This window comes from Prunus dulcis, chromosome 4 (assembly GCF_902201215.1).
Source record: "Prunus dulcis chromosome 4, ALMONDv2, whole genome shotgun sequence".
Taxonomy (NCBI): domain Eukaryota; kingdom Viridiplantae; phylum Streptophyta; class Magnoliopsida; order Rosales; family Rosaceae; genus Prunus; species Prunus dulcis.
The window spans coordinates 6055-33587 of record NC_047653.1 but is presented as its reverse complement, the minus strand read 5'-3'; the positions used below and the strand labels follow the sequence as shown (position 1 = coordinate 33587).

The 27533-nt window shown below is 37.7% G+C and overlaps 4 protein-coding genes across 9 annotated transcripts; 2 read left to right on the top strand and 2 right to left on the bottom strand.

The window, feature by feature from the left end:
• Positions 1-438: 438 nt before the first annotated feature.
• LOC117624136 (uncharacterized protein At3g52155, chloroplastic) lies at positions 439-3544 on the bottom strand. Of its 3 annotated transcripts, none has more exons than XR_004585300.1 (6): positions 3168-3544; positions 2975-3074; positions 2596-2775; positions 2400-2517; positions 1021-1174; positions 439-823 (listed from the first exon to the last, which is right to left on the bottom strand). XR_004585300.1 is itself a non-coding variant. In XM_034355274.1 (5 exons), the coding sequence occupies exons 1-5, from the start codon at positions 3427-3429 to the stop codon at positions 1106-1108; spliced, it is 729 nt and encodes a 242-aa protein (XP_034211165.1). In that variant the 5' UTR covers positions 3430-3544; the 3' UTR covers positions 439-1105. The 3 variants fall into 3 exon arrangements, 1 of the variants encoding a protein (XP_034211165.1); XR_004585299.1 differs by having other exon boundaries at positions 439-793; XM_034355274.1 differs by having other exon boundaries at positions 439-1174.
• Positions 3460-11255, bottom strand: LOC117624135 (protease Do-like 10, mitochondrial). 2 transcript variants are annotated; one of them, XM_034355273.1, is made up of 8 exons: positions 10664-11255; positions 10106-10351; positions 8920-9115; positions 8208-8467; positions 7699-7826; positions 6165-6368; positions 4742-4792; positions 3460-3607 (listed from the first exon to the last, which is right to left on the bottom strand). In XM_034355273.1, the coding sequence occupies exons 1-8, from the start codon at positions 11112-11114 to the stop codon at positions 3581-3583; spliced, it is 1563 nt and encodes a 520-aa protein (XP_034211164.1). In that variant the 5' UTR covers positions 11115-11255; the 3' UTR covers positions 3460-3580. The 2 variants fall into 2 exon arrangements, with proteins under 2 accessions (XP_034211164.1, XP_034211163.1); XM_034355272.1 differs by lacking the exon at positions 3460-3607 and adding an exon at positions 4058-4557.
• Positions 11256-11460: 205 nt separating this feature from the next.
• On the top strand, positions 11461-20648 carry LOC117624683 (sodium/hydrogen exchanger 6-like). Its single transcript, XM_034356082.1, has 22 exons — positions 11461-11882; positions 11989-12040; positions 12129-12188; positions 12296-12320; positions 12438-12523; positions 12623-12734; positions 13088-13150; positions 13268-13287; positions 13375-13472; positions 16208-16236; positions 16330-16361; positions 16450-16497; positions 16595-16655; positions 16740-16837; positions 16940-17015; positions 17113-17132; positions 17480-17577; positions 17657-17766; positions 18572-18655; positions 19924-20021; positions 20118-20200; positions 20346-20648. The coding sequence occupies exons 1-22, from the start codon at positions 11675-11677 to the stop codon at positions 20405-20407; spliced, it is 1623 nt and encodes a 540-aa protein (XP_034211973.1). The 5' UTR covers positions 11461-11674; the 3' UTR covers positions 20408-20648.
• Positions 20649-21617: 969 nt separating this feature from the next.
• On the top strand, positions 21618-26087 carry LOC117626738 (protein ENDOSPERM DEFECTIVE 1-like). Of its 3 annotated transcripts, none has more exons than XM_034358558.1 (7): positions 21618-21763; positions 21871-23160; positions 23327-23446; positions 24649-24765; positions 24867-24956; positions 25511-25618; positions 25790-26087. In XM_034358558.1, the coding sequence occupies exons 2-7, from the start codon at positions 21874-21876 to the stop codon at positions 25844-25846; spliced, it is 1779 nt and encodes a 592-aa protein (XP_034214449.1). In that variant the 5' UTR covers positions 21618-21763; positions 21871-21873; the 3' UTR covers positions 25847-26087. The 3 variants fall into 3 exon arrangements, 2 of the variants coding, with proteins under 2 accessions (XP_034214449.1, XP_034214448.1); XM_034358557.1 differs by having other exon boundaries at positions 21824-23160; XR_004585620.1 differs by having other exon boundaries at positions 21618-23160; positions 25515-25618.
• Positions 26088-27533: the final 1446 nt, after the last annotated feature.

Genomic DNA, 27533 nt, shown 5'->3' with positions numbered 1-27533 from the left:
TGGAGAGAGCCTGGTGGCCCGTCTTCTATCCAGATGACCTCATCGGTACAAAGAGCGAATTTTGCCATAGCATATGTTTGCATGGTTACAAAAACGCCTGTGAAACTGGAGCTGCTTGATGAGATGTTTGGTTTCCTCCTACCAACAAGACTAAAGCATATGCATTCATATGACGAAGTTATAACCGCTACCCTTTGCACCTTTTTGAAATACGTACTATAAATAGTGAGTTTCTTTTTTTCTTTTTTTTTTTTCTCCAAGGTGAGTTGGATACCATTACCTAAAATCAACATCAGATGGATCTATAGTAGAGAAAAAACTAGAGATGCACATAGTTTTAGAAGTTGGTTACAAATTCCTTGATCATTTTGATACTTTTTTTTTGGGTGTGTTTTATATAATTAAAATTTCCTTGGACCAAACGAAACTAAAATTTTCTTCAACCAACAAAGGACCTACTAGTGTAATGATTTGGAGCAATTACTCCCCATGGGTTTGAGTCCTAGCATCCGTGTATTGTGTGTGAGCATACTATCACCCCTCTCAATAGGAAAGGTCTTTAAAAAAAAAAAAAAAAAAAAAAAAAAAATTTCTTCCAACAGATGATTGCATTAGCACATCACTTTATAATCTTTCATAGATATATCAAAACCAGGTGTTGATCTGGAGTAAACTTCAGGAAGTAGAAGTAGTCAATGAATTAAAAACTGTAGCACCAATCTTACTTCGTCCTCCAATTAGCAACAGTGGGCACTTCCTTTTTTGGATGAGATTGTGCGTGAAACATTCTCCCCTGCGCACCTTGCAAAGTGTCAACTAGGATCTGTAGTATCAAAACTACTACCAGTAAATCTCGATTAACCTCGAATTACAGTCATTTTTTAACTTTTCCCCAACCACAGAATGCTTTTTGAATCAAAAGATGGTAAAATTCTTCCCAACTTTTATGCAAAATTGACAAAAGGGTATAAGAAGGTAGGATGGTTGGACAAGGAAGCAGATTTAGCTACAGAGACTAACCAAATATGTGATATACTTCTTGGAGAAAAGGAAGGACTAGTATGGTGCGTTGAAGTTGTGGCTGGCATTCAAAATACGCAAAATTTTATAAGCTGGTACTTGGTTTCACAATACCCTGCAGCTTCCACCCCCCAAGTCCTGCCAAAGCAAATGCCTGTGACAATAATGCAGGATTAATAAACAGTGGAATAGTAGAAAAGGAAAAAAGAAACTCTAATTCTTCTCAATCTAATCAGAAAATGAAAAGGAGAAAAGGAGTAAATGATATGATTTTGTCCCAGCCCAGATGGTATGACCAAAGCTGTTACAAGAAACTCTAATTCTTCTCAAACTAATCAGAAAATTGAAAAGGAGAAAAGGGAGGTTACATGGACAAATATAATCTCTCCTCAACCTTTCCCTATAGAATTTTTCCTTAACTTCAAGTCATAGCAAATGATGTTAAAGACTTCTATTTCCATAATCAAGTGTCTCAGCTTAAGGACGCTCTCAAAAATCTGTCCGCTAGGAATGCATGCCAAATGAAAGGGTTAGATCCTAAGAGACAAGTGCCATTCCGTTCAATGTTTTGGTCCTAACTTTATGGCTGCTGTGAACGATGGTAATGGGACAAAATGCTGCTAATGTCACCAGTGTTCTTCTTAGTAATGAATGCCAATTCCGATTTGGAGCCACTCTGCCTTCTTACAAATTCCCATCCCCTATTAAACATTCTCCGTTAGTTATTATAAGTTACAAAACTGACAATTGATATCAAGTTGAATTGAAGTGGTAACCCTACAAGAATTAAGGAATCACATGGTAAAACAATCCAAAAGTTCAGAGTCCAAACCCAGTGCTTGGAACCCATCTAAACCCTGAACTTAGAAATCTCTTCCTCCACTTCTCACTTGGTGATGACCTCTTTACAATTTTCTTCATCACGAGAGGCAAAAAAGGGGGGAGGTGGGGGGAGAGGGGAAGGAAGATGGGGAGAGAAACTTAGAAAATCCTCTTCCTCTACTTCTACTTGTGAATTCTGTCTTTGAGGATTTCTTCTTCTTTTTTACTTTCCCAGTCTTGTAATTCATAGTCACTAACAAAACATTTCCCATCTCTCTAGTTGATTATCTCTTTTAAGTTTCTTTTGGTGGACGAGTTTGTAGCCAGGATCATCTCAGAGAACATAGATCCTCGGCAAACCTCCTATCTTTATTGAATTAACTTGATACCCTCCAACAATTTTCTTTTTTCGGGGGGAAAAAAAAAACTCCAAAGAATAATCAGAAGACTGTTTTACTATAAACATATACATTACATTGACATAGAGCACAGAGATGACAACAAGATGTACGTTGATTTCAGAAAATAGAAAAACAAGGAAAGGAAAGAAGCCTAACCTCATCCCAAGATTTCCCAGTAGTTTCAAGCAAAGCAGCGTTGCAAGTCTTCAGTTCTATGGAGGCACCTGTGAACATTGAGGCTGCCTCCTCCCAACCCCTATTATGTCCCATGCACCTGTATAGTTGCAACATGATCTAATATCATACTTACTTGCTTAGCATAAGAAAAATGAGGTAGTGAGCCAGAGGTTACATGACAGTGAGGATGTCGTCCCTTGAATAGTTACAGATAACGTGTTGAAGGTGCTCAGCTGTCTGCCCATCCATGGCGGCTATGGAATAAAAGCTTGAAATATAATGGACCTCAGCTTCCAAGAAGCCTCTCACTTGTTGCTGCATTATCGTAAGAGTTTCCCTGGTTCGCACTGCATTGCTACAGCCCAAAAACGGCAGCTAAGAAATTCGAATTGATTTTAAAAAGCCAACATGAAATGTAAATTCTGAATTAATGGGGGCAGCTACTTTGCTCTCCAAGATTGTCATCCTGCACTTTATCATTTTAAAGCACTCACAAAACAAAAGAGTGCAGGATGACAAATGAGAGTGGGAATAACACTGCCCTTAATTAGTACCTAGATAAAATAAGTTGAGGGATCCAACCCAACTGTTGGAGCTTATGAGAGACTTTGACAGCATCTGCTTGTCCTGTTTCACTCAGTGGCCGATCATGATCTACAATCATGCAAACATATTACAATGAATAGGATTTCGGATTTCTCTCTAAATAATGAAAAGAAAAGAAAAAAGATAGAAATTTGAGGGAACCTTTTAGCGAAGGGTCTTCCCAGGAACTGTTAGCATGACGAAGCAGAATGAGGCGACGAGCAACGTATGGAGGAGTTTGTCCAGAATCTGAAACAGCTTTGCCCTCCACTGTCTCGATTACCAAAGATGAAGGCCTAGTAGCCGTGTTAGGGTTTCTGCGACGGATTGAAGAGGATTTGGGCCAATTGGGATTCGCGGACGCTGAGAAATGATGCTGAATATTAAAGTTAATATTGTGGTTGCAGAGAGTTACTGCATTCATACTGCCAGAGTTGCGACTCTTTAGAGCGAACTGTGAGCTACTGAGTGAAGGATAGAGCCCTCCATGGCTCTTGAGTCGAGAGGGTTACTTATGGTCCCACCACGTAGCTTGTGGTTTACTTTTAAATTTTAATTGCTAAAAATAAATAAAACTAGCCTCTCAGCACACGCTTTCCAGCCTGCAAGAAATTTTTTTATTATAAAAAATTTAAATTCATTTCAGAATTAAAAAAGATGACGGGTAATTGTGTTCCATAAAAATAAAATCCATTATCTGAATTTTCTTTTAATTTTAATTTTTTCATATTAAAAAGTGTGAATTTACCATATTATCCTCATTTAACTAATAATTTCAATTATTAATGTTTACATTAACCAAACTGACCAAGGTCAATTTCTAGTATTTTGAATGTTTTACCATTCTATGTCTTTTGCTATATATATAGATTCAAAGTATACCTAAATATAGGAAAAAGGAAATTTGAATCCTGGTAGTTGAAGTTTTCAATTTTTAACCCAATATCCATCTATCAAGGCATCAATTCTGATATCAAGAGGTAAAACTCGGGAAATAAAACCAGACCAATCGGTCCGAAAAACCCCTGAAAACCCTAGAAAAACTCAAGCCATGAAGAACTGACACCCTAAAGAGCATTTATTTATACAATAAGAATCTGCATATTTGGTATGTTGAATGAAACAAAAGCCAAACAGCACATTATCAGATCGACAAAAACATAAAAGAATACAAAAACCCATTTCCAACCCTCTTAATCTCCTTGTTAAGAAGTTATTGTGAGGAAGATCCGGCTTGAGAATTACAGCTTAATGTTCATGCCATTCTATTTGTCAGAAAGGTATTAGGCAAGTCACACTTTCAGCAAATCAACTCTTGAGCAAGGTATTGAGTTTGCAAGTTGCTTTGTTTATCAATAAGATCATTGGACATTGCAGATGGTATTCGGTGGCACTTCAAAATTTTTGAAGTTGCAACTTTTGCTAAACTATGGTTCAACACAATAACCCTATCATCATCCAAATCAAAGCGCACACTCTCTTTGCTACAGTTTTCAACAAGTTGGCATAAATGTTTCAAGTTTTCAACTTCTATCCCATTAACCTTCTTAACCTGCCACCACAAGTTTAAAATTTTCATGAGACAGGTAAACAAGTAAATGTGCAAGATTGCCAAGTTCTATCCTGCAAACCTTCTATCACATCATTTACTTGGGCAAACAATAGCATAGCATCAATGTAACCTCTTTAATGGATACTGATGTGTTACGGAAATAGAATTAGAATTTTGCTCACACCTGTAACTCTGCAAGACGTTCATATCCTGCATTGATATCATCCATCAGGACCTGAACGAAATAAACAATTATCACAAAAATAAATATAATTGTAATTACTTGCTGAATCAGAAGAAAATTCCTAACTGTGCTTTTGCAGTTGAATATAATATTTATAATACAGCAAAAGTAAAAATCAGCATTTTCTTCATGATAAACCAAATGGTTTTGCACCAAGTAGCACAGGAGGACATATGGCTGCACTTCATCAGAAGACAACCATCATGGACTCATCTAATTTTTCTCCCCAATCCCTAGTGAACACCAACTTAATCTTCATTTTGCTACATAGTAGGGATAGGGGTAGATGAACTTTCCTTCCTGCTTCAAACAAGATACTTTGTACCTCTGCCTTACATAACCAGTTCTAATATTCAGAGCAAGTAGACTCACCCTTCATTCCCAGATGACAACCCGAATCACAATATAATTAGTACTCATGCTTTTATGAAAATCCAATTTAAAGTTCCCGCTTGATTACATCACATTAAAAATGACGAAGCTAAACTTTGAAAGTTAATTCTGTATGTACAATCCATGAACTTTTACAAGATGACTATATATGGTTGCAAAGAGCGTGCCTTACATATGTATACGATGCTATTACAGTATGTTAAAATGAAAATCGACATGAAGACAAAGATCAAACGTATACATAAATGTTTACACAAAATGAAGTATCTGTACGTACATCATCTACACTGTCATTTGCAACAATATAGTTTGTTACTGCGTTCTTTTAGCTAAATGTAAGAGTGGCACAATTTTCTTAAACTTTCATAAAACAAATATGTCACAAATAATTTCTTTGCATTCTTAATGCAATTCAAAGAAGAAAGATTAGCTATGCTGAAATTCATGATGAAATTGTTTTGTATCTATTTGTCTTTATGTATCTTTCTCTTTTTGTTTAAGTCTTCAGGTATCTAGGACATACCTCCATAAATTTTCTTTACATGATTCAATATCAATCGTCGGCCTTATTTGACGGATTTCAATCAGTGATTTCCAAAAATACAAATGTTATGAGAATGAACGCATAGAACGACAGTTAAAGTATTGTAAAGTTTGAGAAAGAAAAGCTATGATATTTTATCAACAATGAAAAGTCTAAAGTTAACAATTAAAGAGCATACTCTGGGTGGATTGTTAAAACACTAACATTTGTGTTGTACACATTCCCCATTCTAAAGTTTAAAGTAAGGATGTCCGTGACAGCATTTTATCTCTTCTCATGGCATTGCATTTGAACTAGATAAACATCAGAGCTTTACATTCTTTTATCATTCTACATTACAAAGTCTTCTTCGTGGCATATGCAACCGCACAATCAACAAAACAATACTGATGTAAGACTCACATCACTTGAAAAAGATATGCAGACCTGAGAAAGGATGACGAGCTGTTCACCAGCCCTTTTTGGGGGTTCCCTTAATGCACTTTCACACAATCGTCGAGGTGAAGTATTATACCAGTCTTCTCCATACTCATGAAGGTATGGCTGAGTGAGTGGAACAAAGACCAAACCAGCAAAAATATAATAACTAGGGAGTTTATCGAACTGATGAACTGGAACTAATGGCTGCAACTGCATAATTCAACAACTAATAAAGAATTGCAAAACAACCAAACAACTCTAAATTGCATGGCAAAGAATATCTTCATTTCTGATTAAACAATCATAGCCATAAATTCTAATTTTCTATTTACCTCTAAATATTGAAGTTCTAAAATTTGCAGCGAGAACCAAAACCAATTACCATTACAATAAGATGGTAGTTCAAATTCCACAAGTACAAGAGCTAATAAACACAAAATGGACAATGACAGCACAACCAATTGAGTGCGGTTGCATAAAAGAGCTTTAGCAACTGCACAATTGAGCAACTCAAAACTCAATTGCAAAGCAAGGAAATAACTCTAAATTGAATTGCAAAGTATATCTTCATCAGTAATTAGACAATCATAATCATATATCCTAAATTTCTATGTACCTCTAACCTATTGAAGTTTTAAATTTGCAGTGAGGACCAAACCAATTACCACCGCAACGAGATGGTAGTTCAAAAGTCCACAACTGGAAGAGGTGAATATACAGAAAAATGCAAAATGACAGAACAACATATTCAATATGGTTGCATAAAAAAGCTTCAGTGAGTTAATAAATTTTGTTTACAAAATCTGCTAGTCAAGTGTCACTAATCATCCTGTGCTAATACACAAGAGGCTGAATATCACAAATATCACAAAGCAACAACGACCAAAATTTGATGACATCTAAAATTCTTAAGGCCAACAAGAGATGAAAGAAATTAATAAGCATCATATGCACAAATATCTGAACGAGTTACTAAAACCATTGTGATTTAAGGAACAGCATTATGTGGCTTTGTCAAAAAAGTTCCAACATCTTACACCACACTTCCCTTCCTTACCATTTCTCTCCAACCACAACAAAATTAAACCAGAAATACATAGCCTAGGGCATGCTGAACAATTTAGCACTGCTGAGACCCCAACTCTCAAATATTGACCAGTGCTGAGCAAGTAAACAACCAACGTTCCATCTTTCTTGCACATATAATACCAACTACTCATAAAACAGTGTTTATTTGTTATCCATTCTAACCATGGGCAGCCTGACCTTAGCCTGAGAAAGTTGAGCCAGATCTTAAATAAACTCAATGGCCCAACAATTACAGGACGACCAAAATAATCATATTCTACATAAATGTCTTGACTTTTGTCTTTCCAAAGATTGTTTCTCTGATCCAGTTACTTTTCTCCATTTGAATTACAAAAAAAATAGAGAAAAAAAATTCTTAAATTTTAAAGACACCTGGTATCATACTTATGATTCTTCAAGATGGAGAAACCACCAAATTAAACAAACATTAAAAAATGGTGATAAGACTTACAGGCCGAAGGGTGATATTGATTTCATACTCTTCACCGTCCCTCAAAACTCTAACTACCGCTGTTTCATTGGGTTTCTTCATAGAAACCAAATGGTCAAATGTTATCCGCTCTCTGTTTCGGAAAGGAACTGCATTGTGCACAAATCATGCTACAAATTAAGAACACAAGGGGAAAACAAATATCTGATAAACAAAAAAACCTCCACTCTGCCAAAAAAAGGAAAATCTCTCCGAAAGATCATCACTGTTATCCAAACTCCTTAGGGTGACTTGGTAAGTTGGAGAAAGCTTTGTTTGCAATAGCCGATCATACATTGTGATTGTTTCACACACATGTATTGGCATTGTAACTAGAAGTTGACAGTTGATTTCAATTTTAATGTCATTAATTGTTATTAATATCTCCACATTTGCATTGAAACGAGTCAATAAGATGTCATTCTTGGTCCGACATGAGCAACAACCACACAAGATTGTTTTATTACAGTTAAGGAATAACAAGTGACTACCTGTTCCATCATTTGCTACAGGCACTCCATCAAAAGCAAGGATAATATCATCTTTCTTCAAGACTTTATAGGCATCTGAAAGAGGGTTAATTTTGCTCACTAATACCCCAGTCATTTCAGGGTGCATCCGAAAGTGGTTCCTCAGTTGAACATTTTCAATGGGCTGGCATGACAAACCCAGAGAGCAGAATCCGACATATTTTCCACTTTCTTCCACTCCAGCAATAAAATGCTTTATTACTGGAACAGGAATTATATAACTGAAAATTCCAACAGATGAAGAAAATATATTTAGCCAAAGTTAACAATGCTCTTAGAAGTAAATGCTTAAACTTGAGAGAAAGATGCTTCGTGATATATCACATAAATTTGTTTGCCTGTGGATTGGACTTGAGGTATTAAGCGTCAAATCACACCTTTGTTCTTGTTGAACCAGAAAGGTGGAAAAAATGAGTCAAATAGTGCAAGTATTCTAGAGCTTATTGGATACATTTTGATGATTCAAGACATAATCAGGGTAAAGTAAAAAACACGACAACAAAGTCAAATGCCACGCAAAGTACAAATGAATTCTTGACCGCAAACAAAGCACTTCCACAGGTAACTGATTAGTCAACATGTCTAGCCAACAAAATGTAAATGAATATTGCAGTTAATGTCCTATAATCTAAACAAACTGAGCGATGACAATCTAAATTAAGACAAGACTTACCCAATATTTTCTGCACCAGAAAGGTTTTGAAAAGCTACACCAGCAACTTTATTGCCCATGATTGCTGGACCACCACTATTCCCTGGATTTATTGCTGCATCAATCTGTATTGCCATAAGCTGGGTTGCACCATGCACATATTGTGTGGGTTCGACCCTAGAAACAACACCTTTAGTAACAGAAATGTTGTCACCACCTGAGCCCAAAAAGCAAAGCATTAATTAAGTTAAACGTTATCACTTTGCACCATGCTTTCAGCCTTTCATTATTAATTGGTTAAAGGTGGAACCCAAGTGCATTGGTATAACAGGATAAAAGCCCTTACACAAGGACAATGAACTAAAGAAGCTGTAAATTCAAAATAGGAAGATATCTAAAGAAGAATAGACACCCATCAAAACATATGAAGAATGAAGAAAAGCATCTTTGAGATCAACAAAGAATCAATCCTTTCTGTAATGAGTCTGCCTATTCTTACACATATTAGAAAAAAAAAGAGAACGTAGAAATATGGTTCGAGGATTTCTCCTCAAGTAGCTGCGTCAAAGATCCTCATTTCATATTTCTGACTTCAGTTTTAATTATATAAGAAATATTACATAGGTTTATTTTCAGTCAAGTCAGAATTCGCTCTATCAGCGGACCATGAGTCTAAATTTATGCTTTGGAGACTTTTTCTTTAATGCTTTAGAAGTTCCTACTCAACTTAGTTGTTCTTTTTCTAGTTTATTGAAGAGCCCTAGCAGGCCTCTGTGTAACGTCTTAACAAATATGCCTTCGCTTCCTAGGTTCATTTCTTAGGGACACCTAGGTGTGCCTAGGGTTTTATTAACTATTTCTTACAACAATTCAATTTTCATATTTGCCAGAAATCCCTGCAACCTTAAGATTTGATTTCAGTATCACAACAGCCACTAGGATCCAATTTCTATAATACATAACCATGCTTAAATACCCTTGCTTCAAATGTAAACAATGAACCATCAAAATACCTAACTATAAATTGTTAAAGATACTTCATAAGATTTGGTACCACACCCACAACAGCTCTTCATCCTGTTCATTCTACTATTAAATTCACAAGTTACAAATAAACATAGGCATTACGCAATGAAGTATCATGACAAATTATTTGGAACCCATTAAAGATAAACAGAGTGGTAGTAATAGTAAAGTTTATCGTTACCTTGAGGATATCCAACAACAGCAACAGCTTCTTGCAGAAAAGGAATGTCTCCTAACTCGAGGGAATTCACACCATTCCAGAACTCTTCACTTTCAACACTTAAAATGGCTAAATCACATTCATGACCAACAGCTCTAACTTGCGCTCTATACTTGGCAGGAGAGCCATGCTTTCTTACAAGTACAAAGGTATGATCAGCCACTACATGAGCATTTGTCAGAATTTTCTTCCCAGGGATTACAAACCCTATATTATTAGGATAAAAGAAATTCTAAGTTAGAAAGAAATTTTGCAAGGCAAAAGAAACTTGATGAACGTTAAAATCTAAAATTAACTATGCAGGCAACAACAAAGTGGCAAAATTGAAGCTTCGACAATGCAAGATATGTTAGGCACAATTGAAGGCTTTCTTGTGTGTTACTTTGCCGTCGTAAGCTGCTATTTTTCATTTCTTTTATTTATTTATTTATCCGAACTGCTATTTTAGTTTTGTTTATGTTCGCTCAAACTCTTAGACTTAAGAAAGAAGAAATGAGAGAATGTTAAGAGTTAGAGTACCGGAGCCCATGGATTCTCGCTGGGACTTGTTCTGCCAAGGAAGGAAGTAGTTAGGGCTGCTCGACACAGTGAAGATCTTCACCACTGAGTCCAACGCCAGCTCTATTGCATCCTTATCCGTCGTGCTCCTCTTATTGTTCCTCCGATCACCTAAACGCCGTCGTCTAATTTTGTTGTTGTTCCTGAGGAGATGCACGTGCACTGCAGCTACTGAAGGGCATGCGCACGGCCCATTCTCATTGTGAGCTTCAGAGTTAAGTGGCTCGGAGGAACAAGAAGAAGAAGAAGCAGCAATATCTTCAACCTTAGCTGCGCCTATGGTACAAGTACAGATACTAGTCCCTCTTGCCGTTGCCGTTACCTTATTAGTATAATCTTTTATTAAGTTAATAGAGGAAACAGAAGATGAAGAGCAAAGCCTGCGGAGCGCACGGACGGAAGTTCCCAGCATCTCTTTGTTTTTGTCCTCGTTCCTCTTGGCAGTCGGTCTAATGTCTGAAACAAGAAAGAAGAGGAAGGCCAGAAAGAAATCAGAGACGGTGAACAAGAAAGAATAACAACTGCCAGGGTAGGTTTTGAGTTTAGGCTCAAATAATGGGCAGGGCTTAATGTCAGGCCCAACAAACAAAAAGAACCCTATGCGTTTTAGATCTTTTCCCTTTCATTTCTTTTCCCGCTATCTTTTTCCCTTTCATTTATTTTTCCCGCGAAACGACGTCGTTTTAGATCTTTGAAATGTAAAGTAAGTCAAAGCCCAAAAGGTCCAATCATCTGATTTTTCTTCTTTTTTGGGCCAAGAAAAACTCCAATTTTGAGTTGACTGAGTTTCACGCTACGGGGGCCTTTTCGTGAAGTTAAGCAAGCAAAGCAAAGCAGAGAGCGTCCTCTCTGCAAAATCCTCCTCTGGACTGGAAATTCTTCCGGTTGCGTGATTCAGCAGGACAGAGAGTGGGCAAAATCGACAAGTTTTTCTTCGTCAAAACAAAATCGGCAAGTTTTAAATCGTGGGAAATGAGCATGGAGTATGAACACCAGCTAATGGCGATGCAGATATCACCGGCGGATGCCCATGGGACCACTCCAGGGAAGGAACAGCAGGCTGCTGGGGTTGGCATTCTTCTACAGATCATGATGCTCGTCCTCTCTTTCGTCCTCGGCCATGTCCTTCGGCGCCACAAATTTTATTATCTTCCTGAGGCCAGCGCTTCCCTTTTGATTGGTATGTATCTAATTCTTCTTCCGAAAGAAAGTCTCGTGATTGATCGACTAGGCTTGGCCATCCTTGTTCTATTTATTATTTCTAATACGGTGAATATTATTGGCAGGTTTAATTGTCGGTGGACTGGCTAACATCTCTAATACGGAAACTAACATCAGGTACCAATATACAAAGAGGAATTCAAGAATTAAATTAAAAGCCCATGTGATGTGAATAATCATGTCTTCTTTCTGTTCCTTTGTGCAGGACGTGGTTCAATTTCCATGAGGAATTTTTCTTCCTATTCCTCCTACCTCCTATCATATTATATCCTAACTTTCCCGTGTTTTCTTTTCTTCAAATATTTCATTTCTTGCTCCAATTTACGTTAATTGGCTACTATGTACTGTTGTCCTTGACATTTTTGTGCTTACTCAGTCCGGGTTCAGTCTCTCACCTGTAAGTTTTTCAGTATTTTTGTCTCTGCTCTGATATAAATGCGTGTTTTCCTATCCTTTTACCTTGAACCCATCTCCTTTCTAACGTGCTTTACTATTTTTGCTCCCATCTTCACAGAAACCTTTCTTCTCTAACTTTGGAGCCATTGTCACTTTTGCTATCCTAGGAACCTTAATATCTTCAGTTGTTACTGGTATTCTAGTGTAAGTTTTTGTTTTCATTCTCAAAAATCCTTTCATGATATTACAGTTTTTACCCCATCCAACTAAGTTAGGTTTATCTGTTCCCCCTTCGTGTTGCAGTTACCTTGGTGGTCTGATATATCTCACGTACAGACTTCCATTTGTAGAGTGCTTGATGTTTGGTGCTCTTATATCAGCAACTGATCCAGTCACTGTCTTGTCCATCTTTCAGGTGCTTTACTGCTCCATTTTATTTTTTTATAGTTAGCTCGTCACCATGCACACAATATTTCTTGATAGGTTTTACTTTGGTGAACCCAAGTTGCACAACCAAACAATGAACCAAAAACATATGGAATCATTTCCAGGATCAAGAACAGACCTATACCTTGTCTAGTATGGTTTGAAGATGCCCGAACATGTTTGGATCCTCACCCTCACCCCTCCCAAAAGAAAACATCAATATGGTTTCTGGAATTGCACTCAGTCATATAGTTATATCTATCAGAGGTTACAGGTGCCTTACCTTCTGATTGTCCACAATTCGAATGAATTCTGAGATTGTTGTGATGACCTTGATTGAAGGAACTTGGCACGGATATGAACCTGTATGCTTTGGTGTTTGGAGAATCTGTTTTGAATGATGCTGTAAGTTTTTATTGTTTTTTGTTTATAATCCATGTTTTTGATGTGTACATGTTCTGTCTAAAGATTGACTTTGTTTACTTGATGAAATTCTTCTATTGTATGCGGCACAATCAATAGATGGCAATTTCCTTGTACAGGTATGTAGAGTAAATTGTTGTTGTACCCAGAAGTTAGAAATATTGTTTGAACTTCAGTTCTCACTTGAGGGGTGTTCTGCTATGCAGGACAATGTCCTTGGTGAGAAGTCACGCATCATCTGGACAGAACTTCTTCATGGTTATTGTGAGGTTTCTTGAGACCTTTGTGGGTTCCATGTCTGCAGGTAAATGTTTAAATCCCTTATGGTCTAATAATGAAGTATTTGACTCCTAATTGGTTTTGAAAATAGAATATTTTTTTCTTCATCTGAAAATGTAGCTTATCATTTGTGTTTGGTATATCTGGAAAGAAGTTCATTAATTTTTCCGTCTGAGTGTCAAGTTTTGTGATGTCAAATGCTGTGATAGTGGAGTAATGCATGATACATTTCCAACGTTGAAAAGGTATAGATGGATGCTAATTTTATCTGCAAAGTGTGACTTGTGGCTACATATAGGTCAGGCCTCATGCATTTTGGAGACTTATTTAAAAGCAATTCTTGACTGTAAAGATGTTGTTATCCTCTTGTCATTCCTGTTTACTGAATTTTTCATTTATAATTGTTCAGTTGTTTTTGACCTAAGTAGTTTAAATCCTTAAAACTATAAAGCCTCTTTTGATTGCTTTAGTATATATATTTTTTGAATAGAAACTTGTATTGATAATCAAGAGGAAAAATTCCTCGATCAGACAACAAAAAAATAAAGAGTGTCTGACCTAATAAGATGGAAAATTATTCTGTAATTAAAAAACACAAACTTCAGTAAAATCATCTTAAGACTGCCATCATGTCTCATGATGGTAGAGTAGTGATAGTCCTTGAATTGCCCCGAAACCGAAGCCCAAAGAGATGCCCAACAACAACATTCTATCCCATAATTCCTCAACCCTTACTCCTATATGACCCTGAAAAATTCTTTGATTTTGCTCCATCCAGATATTCCAGAATATAGCATGAACTAGACAATCGCGAAGGATTCCAGCTCTCTTCCCCTTCCCCGAAACCCTCAGATTGATACTAAGGAGCTGAAAACACCCTTTAGGAATCACCCACTCCGCTCCGAGAGCACCCAACATCCTCCACCATAATTTTAGGGAATACGAACAATGAATGAACAAGTGATCAATGTTTTCTGCATTCTCTTTGCAAAGAACACACCAAGAAGGGGATAAGCACATCTTTGGTTGCCTCCTTTGAATGCTATCGCAAGTATTAATGTTGCCATTTGCTGCCAGCCACACGAAAAATTGAATTTTCGGAGGTGTCTTTGCCTTCCAGATTGAGATGAAAGGGGGGAAGACATCCCTGGTGGTAGAGAGAAGAAAAGACCTGAAAGACTTGCAGGAAAAAGAACCCTGCTCCTCAATCTCCCATGATCTACGATCCGATCTAGAACTATTTAATCTCACCTTCCCCAATATATCCAAAAGTATTACCACTTCTGCTATTTCAGCCTCGGACAAATTCCTTCTGAAATCAAAATCCCAATTGAGAGGCATCTCATGATTGTTAGCAAAACAGGCTATACTTTGATTTTTTCTCCTAGACAAGGAAGAGAGTCTAGGAAACAGATCTTTTAGAATCCCTTCTTTCAGCCAAAGATCCTCCCAAAATCTAATTTTCTCCCCATTTCCAACAGAAAATCTGCAGCATTGAAGAAAGGAATTATACCCTTTCGAAATTTCTCGCCAAGGATTCCTGCAAGACACATTAACTATCTGTTTAGTATCCCCACCCATTTGAGTCGATTCCATACTTGCTCTTAATGATCCTATGCCATAGCGAGTTGGTTTCAAGTGGAAATCTCCACAACCATTTAGCTCTGAGGGCTTCATTTCTTTCTCTTAAAGAGCCAATTCCAAGACCACCTTCCTCTTTCGATTTAGTCACCCTTTCCCACCTGACCAAGTGACTATCCTTCCCTTCTTCTAGTCCTTCCCATAAAAAGTTACGCATAAGCTGTTCTACTTTGGCGGCCACTCCTATAGGCATCTTAAACAGTGACATATAGTAAGAAGGAATGCTGCTCAAAACCGCTTGGATTAGCGTTAATCTTCCACCTTTGGATAAGCAAGCCCTCTAGAACACCAGAAATGAAAAGATATTCAAAGAAGAGAATGACACCAATAAAAAAGAGTGAACATGTCTGAGACGGTTCATTTCTGTAAGAATACCTGTTGGCAAAAATACGGGCGGTTCAGTTGATTCAGAATAATAGATTGGAAAAGAGTAAATGGAATATCATTATTATCAATAATAGAGTATGGGACTTTCTATACTGTTTATTGGCAAGAGGTATTCATTATTAGGATTTCCAAGTAGTTTTGAGGACAAGAATTCATCGTACATGTGGTTCATGGATGGTGGTGCAATCACCTCTCACGACGTTGAAGCTGAGCCAAAATCTGTCCCACTAACCTGGCCAATCTCTTGGGTGAAATGACTGGGGTGACGTGTGCATTCCGAAATATTTTTCCATCGTTTGTTCTCGGCGGTGCTCTGAAGTTAAAAGAAGACCTAAGATCTAATGGTACTAATAACATATTAAATCTTCAGAAAATGGTACTTGAGACATCAGATAGGTTGCAAACTTGCAACAAAAATAAACTGGAACCCGGCGTGCTAACGAATGTACATATAGAAGAGTTGAGTACAAAGGAAAACTGAAAGATGGCATGGTCTTGCCAAATTAGAAGATAAGACTAACCAATTTGAGGCAATAGAGTTGTTCCCTTGTAAGTCAAGTAAACTTATGAGTCTCAGGTGTTTAATGGTCCCTTAACAGCAATGACTTTCTTTTTCCTGTTTTCTTTTCTCTGAAATTACATAAGCGGCATGTGCTTTATATATTTAGATGCTTCATTACTGTTGCATTTTGGTTTCTCAGTTACTAACGTACATTGTATGTTTATTTACAGGTGTTGGAGTTGGATTTACTTCTGCTTTGATATCCTTTTTTAATCAATAATTCTTGCACTATGTTTCCATTTAAAAAAGCTTTTATTGGTAGATTGTATTGTGAAACCTTAATTGTCAATACCTTTTTAAGTATGCAGGGTTGGATATTGACAAGTGAGTGATACTTTTCTACTGTTCATTGCTCACCTTAGCTTAGTTACCACTGCAGTGGAATAACATGGTTGTCTCATTATCTTTTCAGTCTTCAGAACCTGGAATGCTGTCTTTTTGTCCTCTTTCCATATTTCTCGTAAGTGATCTTCTTGACTGTTTTTTCTTCTTGTGTAAATTAGTTGTAAGCCTTTTCTCCTTATAACCAAATTGATGTAGCACTATTTTCTGTCTAGTTACATGCTTGCAGAAGGTCTTGGACTGTCTGGTATTGTGTCAATATTGTTCACAGGAATCGTAAGTAAAAGTGTACAGTTTTTCTGTTTAATTAAATATCCTCTGTTAAATCTGTGTTATGGAAACACTGGTGTTCCGTTTTAGGTCATGAAGCATTACACGTATTCAAATTTGTCAGAGAACTCTCAACGATTTGTTTCTTCCTTTTTCCATTTGATATCATCACTAGCGGAGACATTTGTGTAAGGGAGCTCTTCATTGTCTTTATTACATATCAAGTAATTAAACTGTTCTTTACGCATGACACCCCACGCTTGTTTTGAAATGAAAACATTCATTTGCAGATTTATATACATGGGCTTTGATATTGCCATGGAACAACATAGCTGGTCGCATGTTGGGTTCATTTTTTTCTCAATTGTATCCTTGAATAATTTGTCAAAAATGTGAAAGTTCGGTGATACTCTGGCAACTGAAACTTGCTCTTATTCCTTAACTCGGTGTGGGATTGCCTCAGATATTTATTGGAGTTGCAAGGTACGCATCCTTTTGTTTGCTACAATGAGCCCCTTGTCACAAGCTTATTTTATTAGAGTAAATTTAGGTTTTAGCCACAAAAAACTTTCACTTTTACTTTTTTCAAAAAGACAGAAAAACCTCTCAACTTTCAAACCAAAGACATGCAAATGTAAAGGATTTCTTTGGAAATCCAAAAATAAATAAGGGCAATTTTGTCCATTTTGGCTTCTTTTAAAAAATTTCTCTCTCCTTTGGCATTTTCCAAAATCTCCCTATTAGACTTTCTAAAATACTTTTAGACTTTTAGTATTCATTTTCCATTATCAACAAAACTATTAAACAGTCTGTCCAATCACTTTGTGCAGGGCAGCTAATGTTTTTTCTTGTGCATATTTGGTCAACTTGGTTCGACCTGCACATAGACAGATACCTTTAAAACACCAACAAGCACTTTGGTACAGTGGTAAGAAGAGCAGAAATTGCTGATCTTTCTGAATGCCTTGACTTTTATTAGTCTTTAATGAATTTTTGGGATTGAGTAGGACTTCGAGGGGCAATGGCTTTTGCCCTCGCTCTGCAATCAGTTCATGATCTTCCAGAAGGACATGGTCAAACTATATTCACTGCAACCACTGCCATAGTTGTTCTGACGGTACACAAACTCATTTCTGAATATCGAGGACATATTTTTCCTGACATATTTGAAGATTCATGCATCGTCTTGCCCTTTGTTAAAATATTAATCATGAACTGAATCTAAATAACACTTTGTCAAAATATTGCATTCCATGCCCTTAATGATAGCATGTAGAAGTTTTTTGCCCAAATAAAAAGTTGTTGACAATATTATGCGCTCCTGTTTCTGTTTCACTTTATCCATACCCTGGCACTTGCACTGGCAGATGTCTCTTTGGAACGGTTCTGTTTCAAAAGGAAGCTGAATTTTTGTTTGGAAGGAACAAAATACCTTTGCTTGTGCTGAAAAACGACTGAATTGTCTTCTGTAGACCATTTTATTTAGACTAATTGCCTCTGAATTTCATATGAAGACCTACCTTGTGGACAGAATGGAAAGCCATGTGATATAAGAAATTTTTTAAATGACTATGCTAGCCTCTTATTGAATGGAAAGTCACTTGGTCATATCCTTTCATTTTCCCTACTGAAGGCAAAATGAAGTCGTTTTCTTAATGGCGGCTTTTTTCATCTTATTTGAACATATTTGATTGCAGCTTCTTTTGTCATCTTGGACATACACATAAATATACTTACTTATTTTACACCTTGCATATCAGGAACGAGGAATTACCCATATGATGTATTCTTTTTTCAGATGAATGACAACGATACTTAAATAGATATTTCCTTAAAAAAATCCGATTCAAGTATACTTGTTTTGTAAGATGCATACGATACTGTTCTTGTGACTTAGTTGTAACCTTCTGACCATTTTGTAGGTGTTATTAATTGGAGGGTCAACGGGTACCATGTTGGAAGCTTTACAAGTTGTAGGTGATGGCCTTGAGGGTACTTTGGGTGAAGTAAGTTCTTAAGCTCCAATAAAGGGAGAAAAAAAAAGAAAAAAAAAAGCATACGTTCTACTTGATTACTTATTATTCTTTGCATTCTAGGAACCATAAGAAAAGAGTTCTGTGTATTTGTGACAGCCAAATTTGCTACTTGAACCTACATTAATTATTTAGGAAACGGATTAACCATCTGTGTAGGCATTTGATTCACAGTTTCCTTGTACAGTTTTTTCTGGATATTTAATTATACTATTGTAACGTTAGCCCTAGAGGATAAGAACTGATGCGGGTCATTCTGATCGTCCAAGGCTACTCATTGCTATAATTATCCCAGCTTTAGAGGGTTAGTGAGAATATTTTGATCCCCATAGAGATGATTACTTATCTTCTATAAGCTCATACAAATGCCAAGGGTTTTGGGTCCTTTACTTTCTTCTGTCTCTGTCGCTGTCACAGGGCTCAGTAGATGTGCTTAAGACACTCCACATGCACCCAGCCACAATGCTGACAGTGTAGGACTCTGTCACATAACCCACAGTATGCAGCCCACGGCTCTCAACCCAAGTTGTTCAGTGTCTTGCATATACGGTAGTGTGGTTTCAGTTAGAAAATCACAGTTGGTTGTTTACTGAAGTTGGTGCTCTCTGGATAATGGCTGACGGAAGTTTTAACAGATGGTGCATTCCTTACTGACAGAGAGTGCAAGGTTTGGATTTGGGGAGTTATCTCTTTCTGTCTGACTACAAGCTCCTTTGAGAATAACAACAGAGTGACTGCCTGGACAACATTTGTTTGGGTAGTTCTGTTAAAGGAGTTTTGGTTAGAGTGGGACACAAATAATATTTTTTTTATACCACTACGATTGGTTTATTCTGGAGAGAGTAAGTCATCATATGTATGGTCATTGATTGCTGGTGCGAAATTTGAAGTGGTTTGGATTACCTCATAGAAAGTTATATGTAAAATGAGAGCTGAAGCCAGCAATTTTGGATCATGTTCTGAAGTTCTATGTAGATCACTATTCAATTATGTGCAAAGATGTTTAACGTACTGCCTGCTATGCCTGAACCATTGATTGTCCAATTATTTCCCTCCTTCCCCTACTATTCTATATTATTATATTTTGCTAAATTTAACTAGTCCTGCTCATCCAAATTTTTTTTTCAGATTGATGGGATCACGTGGTTGAATTAGGATAGCAATGCTACTTTCATGATCACTGTGATCTTGCAACTCACCAAAGCTGACTATTTTGGATATTTGTGCTTATATTTCCACAGAGTTTTGAAGGGAACAATGGCTATATTGCTCCTTCTTATAACGAGGAAGCATCATCAGGAAACAGGATCAAGATGAAACTGAAGGAATTCCATCAGAGGTAACATTTGGTTGCTACCTTCATAGAGGAACCTGGTTTTACCTTTGATTTATTTGCTAAGCGTCTAGTTCTACCCTCCAACCCTTTCTCTTGCAGCACAGCGTCATTCACAGCTTTAGATCGGAACTACCTCACACCGTTCTTTACAAGTCAGAATGGTGATGAAGTGGAAGAGCTTGGTAAGATAGAATTGAAACGGATCTCCTCCAGTTACTTCCATTGGTCTACTATAAAGAGATAAAGACATTATCCATGATCCGAGCAAGTGTTTCATTTCATGATTTTAATTTCTTTTCCTTTTTGTTATTTGTATTTTCTTAACAGATGAGCCAATGCCTAGCTCTGCAAGAGGGGGTTTCCAAGGTCATGGCCAACATTCTCGGTGATTCGTTTTTCAGGAACAGATATGGTAAAAGATGAAGTCAATGTTGTATATAGACGTTCGTCATAAAAATGGCCTCATAGGTGAAAGGCACAAATCCACTAATATCAAATTTTTGTAGTTACTAATAGAATTTGTAAATACTGGATTGAACCATCTGTACCTAACTTTGTTCATTTAGTGCCTGTATAATTCTTAATTTCTTGTTTATGGCACTTGAAATTGAAATTGCGTGATTGTCTTCATTAGCTTATATATTATTAAAATCCATTTCTTGTGTTGCCTGTTTTCACACCTTTAACTCAGCTGTGCAGTGAAATCTGCTCAGCAAGGGATTCCCCAGTGATTTTTTTATGTTATTGGGGTTTGACTTCTCCCTGTGCAGTGAAATCAAGGATAACCCTATTCTCACCTTCAGCTTGTCAGTCTGCATTCGATCTGTGTGTTTTAGAACTAATTAAAAATTAATTTAGAAGTACATATGACAAACCGATAGAAGTAGTAGTCGCCTGAACAAATCTCCGTCCCTAGTTTCAGCCAAGATGGCGTTCCGAAGTTCGCTATCACAATAATAACTAGAAGATGCTGATACACGGGTAAGTTTGATGTATGCCGGAGTCCAATAGTTTTCGTGTAATTATTTAGTACTTTATTATATTAAATTTTGTCTAGGATTTAATTTTTTTTTTTTCAACTAACGTATTTGTTGGTATTTCCAAAATTTCAACAAATTCCCGACTTCGTTTATATATTTATGACATTTTTTAATTGATGTATTATGTGACTGTCTACTTCATACGCCACATGAGATGGTATAAGAATGTGATATACAAATGTGGTAATTTAAATTCCTCAAAATGCTCTTGATTAATTAAAATACTAAAAGAGAAAATTGTTTTACTTAAAGAGTAATGCTACAAAGAGAAAATCGTTTTACTAAACTGCTCAAAGAGAAAATCATAACAAGGGGAGTGGACGAAGGAGGAAGGAGTGTCGCCGACAAGGGGATGGGGGTGGGCGGTTGGTGGTGGGTGACAATATTTGTTTTTTTTATTTACACTCCTAAAAAGCCATTAACAGCTTTCTTTTTTTTATTCTTCCGATTTCTTTGTTCGAAGAGGGTAAAAAGGGAATATTTGGTAGCATCTGAACCCATCCACCCCTATTTTATTTATTTATTTATTATCCGGTGCCCAATATTTCAAAAATGGAACCGTTAGGACTTGACAACGGCTAGTTCTTTGTTTCGTTCCTAAATTTGCACCCCCAGTTCTGTTTCACTTTAAGGCTTCTGGTTCAACCAATATTAGAGGACCGGAGGATTGGAGAAGAGCTCATTAAAGGAGTCGACCGGGAGAAGGTACGGCTTAACCTCAATTCTCAAATTGGGAGTCTAGGTGAATTCTAACATTATTCTCAGATTCGGTTATATGTGCTTGCCTCGATTGATTTGTGCGTTTATTAAAGAATATGGATCAATTGATGGTGGAAAGTTGCGGATCTGCCACCGTAGAAGACGCAGCAGCTTGCGCTCCTCCCCATCCTCCTCCCCCTCCTCCGCCGACTGCTTACCGGAGGCCAAGAGTGAGGGAGGTGAGCTCTAGGTTCATGTCTCCTGCGGTTTCCACTGGTGATCTCCCTCATCCCCTGCCTACTAAATCGCCCCTCCCGAAACATCATCAACATGGCATCTCAACTCCAAGCTCGACGCTTGCGGAAATTCAGTCGAGGCAGCGCTCTTCCTCTGTGAATAGGCGGCGGAGGCACTTGGACTTGGAGCCCTTCCGCTGCTCCGACGAGAACAGACCCACCGGCTTCTCCTCCATTCACACTCCGAGTCAGAGTTGGGAAATCCCTCTCCCACCTGAACATATGCTTAATTATACTGGGAGGAAACAGCGTCCTGTGAAGCCATTCAAAGAAAACGGAGGCGGCAAAGTCCAACAGCAACAGCAGAAGCAGCATCTTACAAAAACCTGCACCGGGAAAGGCGGCAATGCTTTTACCACAACCTCAAGACCTGACACACCCATGGTGACTGCTAGTCTAGATAGGACGTCTAGATTCAGGCTCATTCAGCAACGGTCTACCAACATCACACCCACAGCAGCCGCTAAGCTCTTGCAGTCTAGCGGGATGTCTTTACCTGCTCTACCTACCAATCTAGTTACTGAGACTGAGGCAAACACCCGAGACGCCACTTCTGCTCCCCAACTTGATCCTTCTTCACCAAGCTCACTTCCCGATGTCAATAATCAGAGTCAAATGCCAGTTGTACCAAGCTGCTCAACAAGGTGTCTTCCTGATATCCGCTCTTCCATGCCTGAGGCCGATTTGTTGCCATCCGTTTCTAGTAGACAGCTCGTTGACAAAAGTAGCAGCAGCAGGGGTATTGCAACTGTCACTGTCAGTGACGATTTTTTAAAATGTTCTGCTTCCCCTTGCTCCCGTTCTCTGAAATTGCCATTATCAAGTTCCGACATCTTATCCTTCCAGCCAAACAAAGGGAGTGAAAGATTAACATCTGTGCTGTCCAAGCCATATACAAACACAGGGAAGATGGGGGGCTTATGTCTTCCCCCTGTCCCACCATCTACAAGTGCAAAGCTGAGCTCAGATACAAGGAGAGGAAAGAAAGTTTCTGGACACCTAGAAGACGTGCACTCCTTGAGAGTGCTTCATAACCGCTATCTGCAGTGGAGATATACCAATGCAAGAGCAGAGGCTTCCATGCAAGCACAGCAGAGAGAAACTGAGGTAAGTCATATTTGAGTGCTCAAAAGTCAAACTAGATTTTAATTCTTAAAAATGATTGTCACTTCTATAGCTCAATTGTGAATTCTAAGTCTAACTGATAAGGACAAAGTGCTTGCTTTTCCAGCTGATTAACTTTCTCATGTATTTCTGTTATTATATATTGTAGAGAACACTTTATTCTCTTGCGGTAAAGATAGCAGAACTATATGATTCTGTCAAGAGGAAACGGATAGAACTCGGCATTTTGCAAAGAACAGAGACTTTATCAGCAATTCTTGATGCTCAAGTAAGGCTGCCAGAATTTCATGATTGCTTTACACTTCTCATGCAGTAATATTGTATATGCTTGATTAGCAATTTCATCGATTCTTATAATGATCCATATCTTGCATAAACGTATTTGTTAGGTATATTTCTTGTTGAACTTAAACAGTCTGCCTTGAAACCTAGCCTTCAAGAAAAGATATATGCTTGCAAGTGACAGGAATTATCTTTAGCTTGTAGACTGTATGTATAGTGGAGACTGGATCTTTCATGCTGAGCACAACTTAGCCATGAAGAATCGTGCTTTGCCTTTCATTCTCATATGACTAGTATCTGTATAGCAATGTAACTTTTGGTGTTACTTTTCTTGCATAAACGTATTTGTTAGGTATATTTATTGTTGAACTTAAAACAGTCTGCCTTGTAACCTAGCCTTCTAGAAAAGATACATGCTTGCAAGTGACAGGAATTATCCTTAGCTTGTAGACTGTATGTATAGTGGAGACCAGATCTTTCATGCTGAGCACAACTAAGCCATGAAGAATCGTGCTTTGCCTTTCATTCTCATATGACTAGTATCTGTATAGCAATGTAAGTTTTGGTGTTATATCATCTCACTTCGCCAGAAAGATTCAGTTGAGAGTTCATAAATTTTCATCAAGTCATACAAACCAGTTTGAGCAACACTAATCCATCCTCTCTTCTGAGGCAATGGAGCTGTGAAAGAGAAAAGCACAATAGTTGTGAAAACTATAGGATTTCAAAAGCATTGGAGGTATTTACTCTTTTGTGGTGATATTTCTAAGAAATTGATGACCGAAAGGGTATGAAAAAAATCCTATGACTGGACTTCTTTGTCTTCTTTAATGCTTTTATTCACAATGGCATATGAATTTTACAGTTAGAAACACTTTTTCAATCTGTGTTGTTCACAGTAATTCTGCAAATTTTAGCTGTTGAATAAAACGTACAAGTAGTGAGATATTGGTATGGGTCCTGAGAGATCACAATTTTTTTTTGCAAATGCTATGTATAACGTGGTCTGCTGACAGTAAGACTGCAGTTAAGTAAAAATATAAAAGCTTTAAACTGTGCCACACTTTCAGTGTGTCTAACATTGAGGCACTAAGAAATTGAAGTAGCCACATTTTAACTCGTGTTTTATTAAAAAAGAAATACTCAATTCTGTTTGTAACTTACATATTCTACTGGACATTATCTTAGATTCCATATTTGGACCAGTGGTTTGCTCTTCAAGGGGATCATTCAAGTTCTCTGGCAGAAGCAACACAAGCTTTGTCGAATGCCTCATTTCAACTTCCAATCAGTGGCAATGTTAGGGTATAATTCCTCTGTTTAATTATGGCTTGCGTTGTGTAACCAATGTTCAAATTATGTTTCTTGTATTGCTTTGTAACACTGACTTGAGATATACTTTGTAGGTCGATCTACAAGAGGTAAAAGAGGCACTGAACTCAGCAGTGGAAGTGATGGAGATCATAGATCTCCAAGTTCAGCGATCTACAGCAAAGGTAAAATAACTAGGAGACTTTTTCCTTTGACAATCAACAAGTGGATATTTTACTTTTTATCATAAGTGATGGCACAACTGACAAGAAGAAAAATTTCATTGTAGTGGGAAAATCTAATGATACAAATAGGGTGAACAAATTTATTCTAGATTCTAAGAATCAAATTTTTTAGTGAGTTGCCGCACTGCACAGGGTTGGGTGCTTGCTGATAGAAGTCAGCATTGCTTAAGAATAGATGGATACAAATGCAAAATTAAGGCCCCGGTAATCATTTTGTTTTTGGTTTCTATAAGACCTCGTTTTGTAACCTCTTTGTTTTTGGTTTTTAGTTTCATTTTTTTGGTTGGAGATAAAGAGGAATAACATGGATGAAAAGGGAAATGTAGAATGGTGGAAGGAATTGTTTCAAACTTAATTAATTATATACAAGGAGAATTTATATTGTGGATGCAGTTCTTAAAATTATTTTGGTCATGAAGATTGTGTGATTCAATGAGAACTTGATGTATCTAGCATTTGTGTCGGCTTTAATGAAGAAAGCTTTTGTGATTCAGGCAGAAGAAACAGAAAATTTGATTTCAGAACTAGCCAGAGTGACTGGTGGAGAAAGAGCTCTTATTGAAGAATGTGGAAATATGTTGTCCAAGACATATACAACGCAGGTTTGCCAACCTCAGTCCGCTTATATTATATCTGACAGTTACGAGTTTTATGAGTTACTGCATGATAGTGCCAATCTATGTTCTTTTCCTCTTGAATGCAATATTGTCTAAACCCTGCTCATTACTAACATTATCAGGAAATTTTATTTAGAAATTATGCTCTGCTTTCAGGTGGAAGAGTGGAGCTTAAGGGGCCAGATAATCCAGTTGAAACGTTGCTGTTCTTGAAAAGCATTTCTTCAACGAAGACTGAGCAATGAAATACTTATTGCGTTGAGAATGTCTTCTTTATTTCGTTGCTGCGAAATGCATACTTATTTGTTACGACTTATTTGAGCCCCTCCCCCCCATCTCTCTCTGTCTCTCTGTCTCTCTCACGCGTTATATACAACCCATTTCTTCACAGGGAATCCATTTGTACCAGGGATTGCAGGTTGTACAATACAATTTGATCCGAATTGTTCAGGAATTCAAGAATTATATTTACAAAAAGTCACACAATAAGAAATCATTCAGTCCATCTCAAAAAAAGAATAAAAAAAGAAATCATTATAATACAACTAAATACTCCTACAAACGCACAAAGTCATCCACTATTTATGTTCACCATATGTTCACAGGGCCAGGTCTTTCTGATCATACCCGGGGATAGTTACCATCAGGCAGAAGTTGGTCACAGGGAAGAAGCCTTTCCTTTTTTTTAATTTATGGACCTCCCACGAAGAGTTTGCCCCTTTGGTTGAGCAAGTTTTGAGTACTTCAGTGGAGGGCTTTAGCCCACCTATGTTCAGGCTGTGCACCAAGCTGAAAGGTCTCAAGCCTGAATTGAAGATCTTTAATTCCAAACACTATGGTAGCATCAACTCTAAGGTTGCCCAAGCTAGAGAGGACCTTACTAGATTGCAGTTACTCCACTTGCAGGATCCTTCCAACTCTGACCTAGCTAATGCGGAAAAAGAGAGTTTGAAAGTTTTTACTCATTTCACTCTTATGGAAGAGGCCTCCCTCAAACAGAAGTCCAGAATTCAGTGACTGAAGCTGGGGGATAGTAACACAGGGTTTTTTCACAAGGTGGTGAGGGCTAGGCAGTCCAAGAACAGATTGTTGAGTGTTTACAATGCCGAGGGGGATAAGTTTACAGACCATAAAGCTGTTAGTCAAGAGGCTGTCTCCTTTTTCCAGCATCTTTTTGGTGGTGACCCTACTTTGGAAAGAGAGTTGGTGGCAGAGATTCGAGGGATTTTTTATTTCACCTTTTCCCAGGAGGACGGATGCCTTTTGTCCCTTCCCGTAGAAGCAGAGGAAATGAAAAGAACTATGTTCTCCCTTAACAGTAACAAGGCCCCGGGCCCTGATGGGTATTCTGCCCACTTCTTCAAAAGTGCTTGGGAGATTGTGAGTCAGGATGTGATAGAAGCCGTAAAGTCTTTCTTTGCTTCAGGCAAGCTTCTAAGGGAAGTTAACTCCACTATCATGGTTTTGGTTCCTAAAGTGCCTAATCCTACAGTCATGGGAGATTTTCGGCCTATTTCCTGCTGCAATACGATCTATAAGTGTATTACCAAGTTGATTGCTAATAGGATCAAAGGCTTGCTTCCCAAGATCATTAGCCCCACACTCTATGTGACAACATTACCTATAGGATTGAATTAGGGTTCAGTCATATTTCTTTGTTTCAGCCCTACTTACACCTCCTCTATATGAAAACACTTGTTTTAGGATCAAATTAACGTTTCAGTCGTTCTTCTATGTTTTGGCCTTATCAACTCTTTCCATCAAGAGAAAGGAGGCAGGCTAGTAAGAAGATCGACTGCATAGGGGGGGAGCAAACTGGAAAGCTCAAGTTTGAAGAGAATTTTTTTTTTACTTTTTCCCCACATATCATCTTCGGACTTGTTCCCTTTTCAACTCCGCA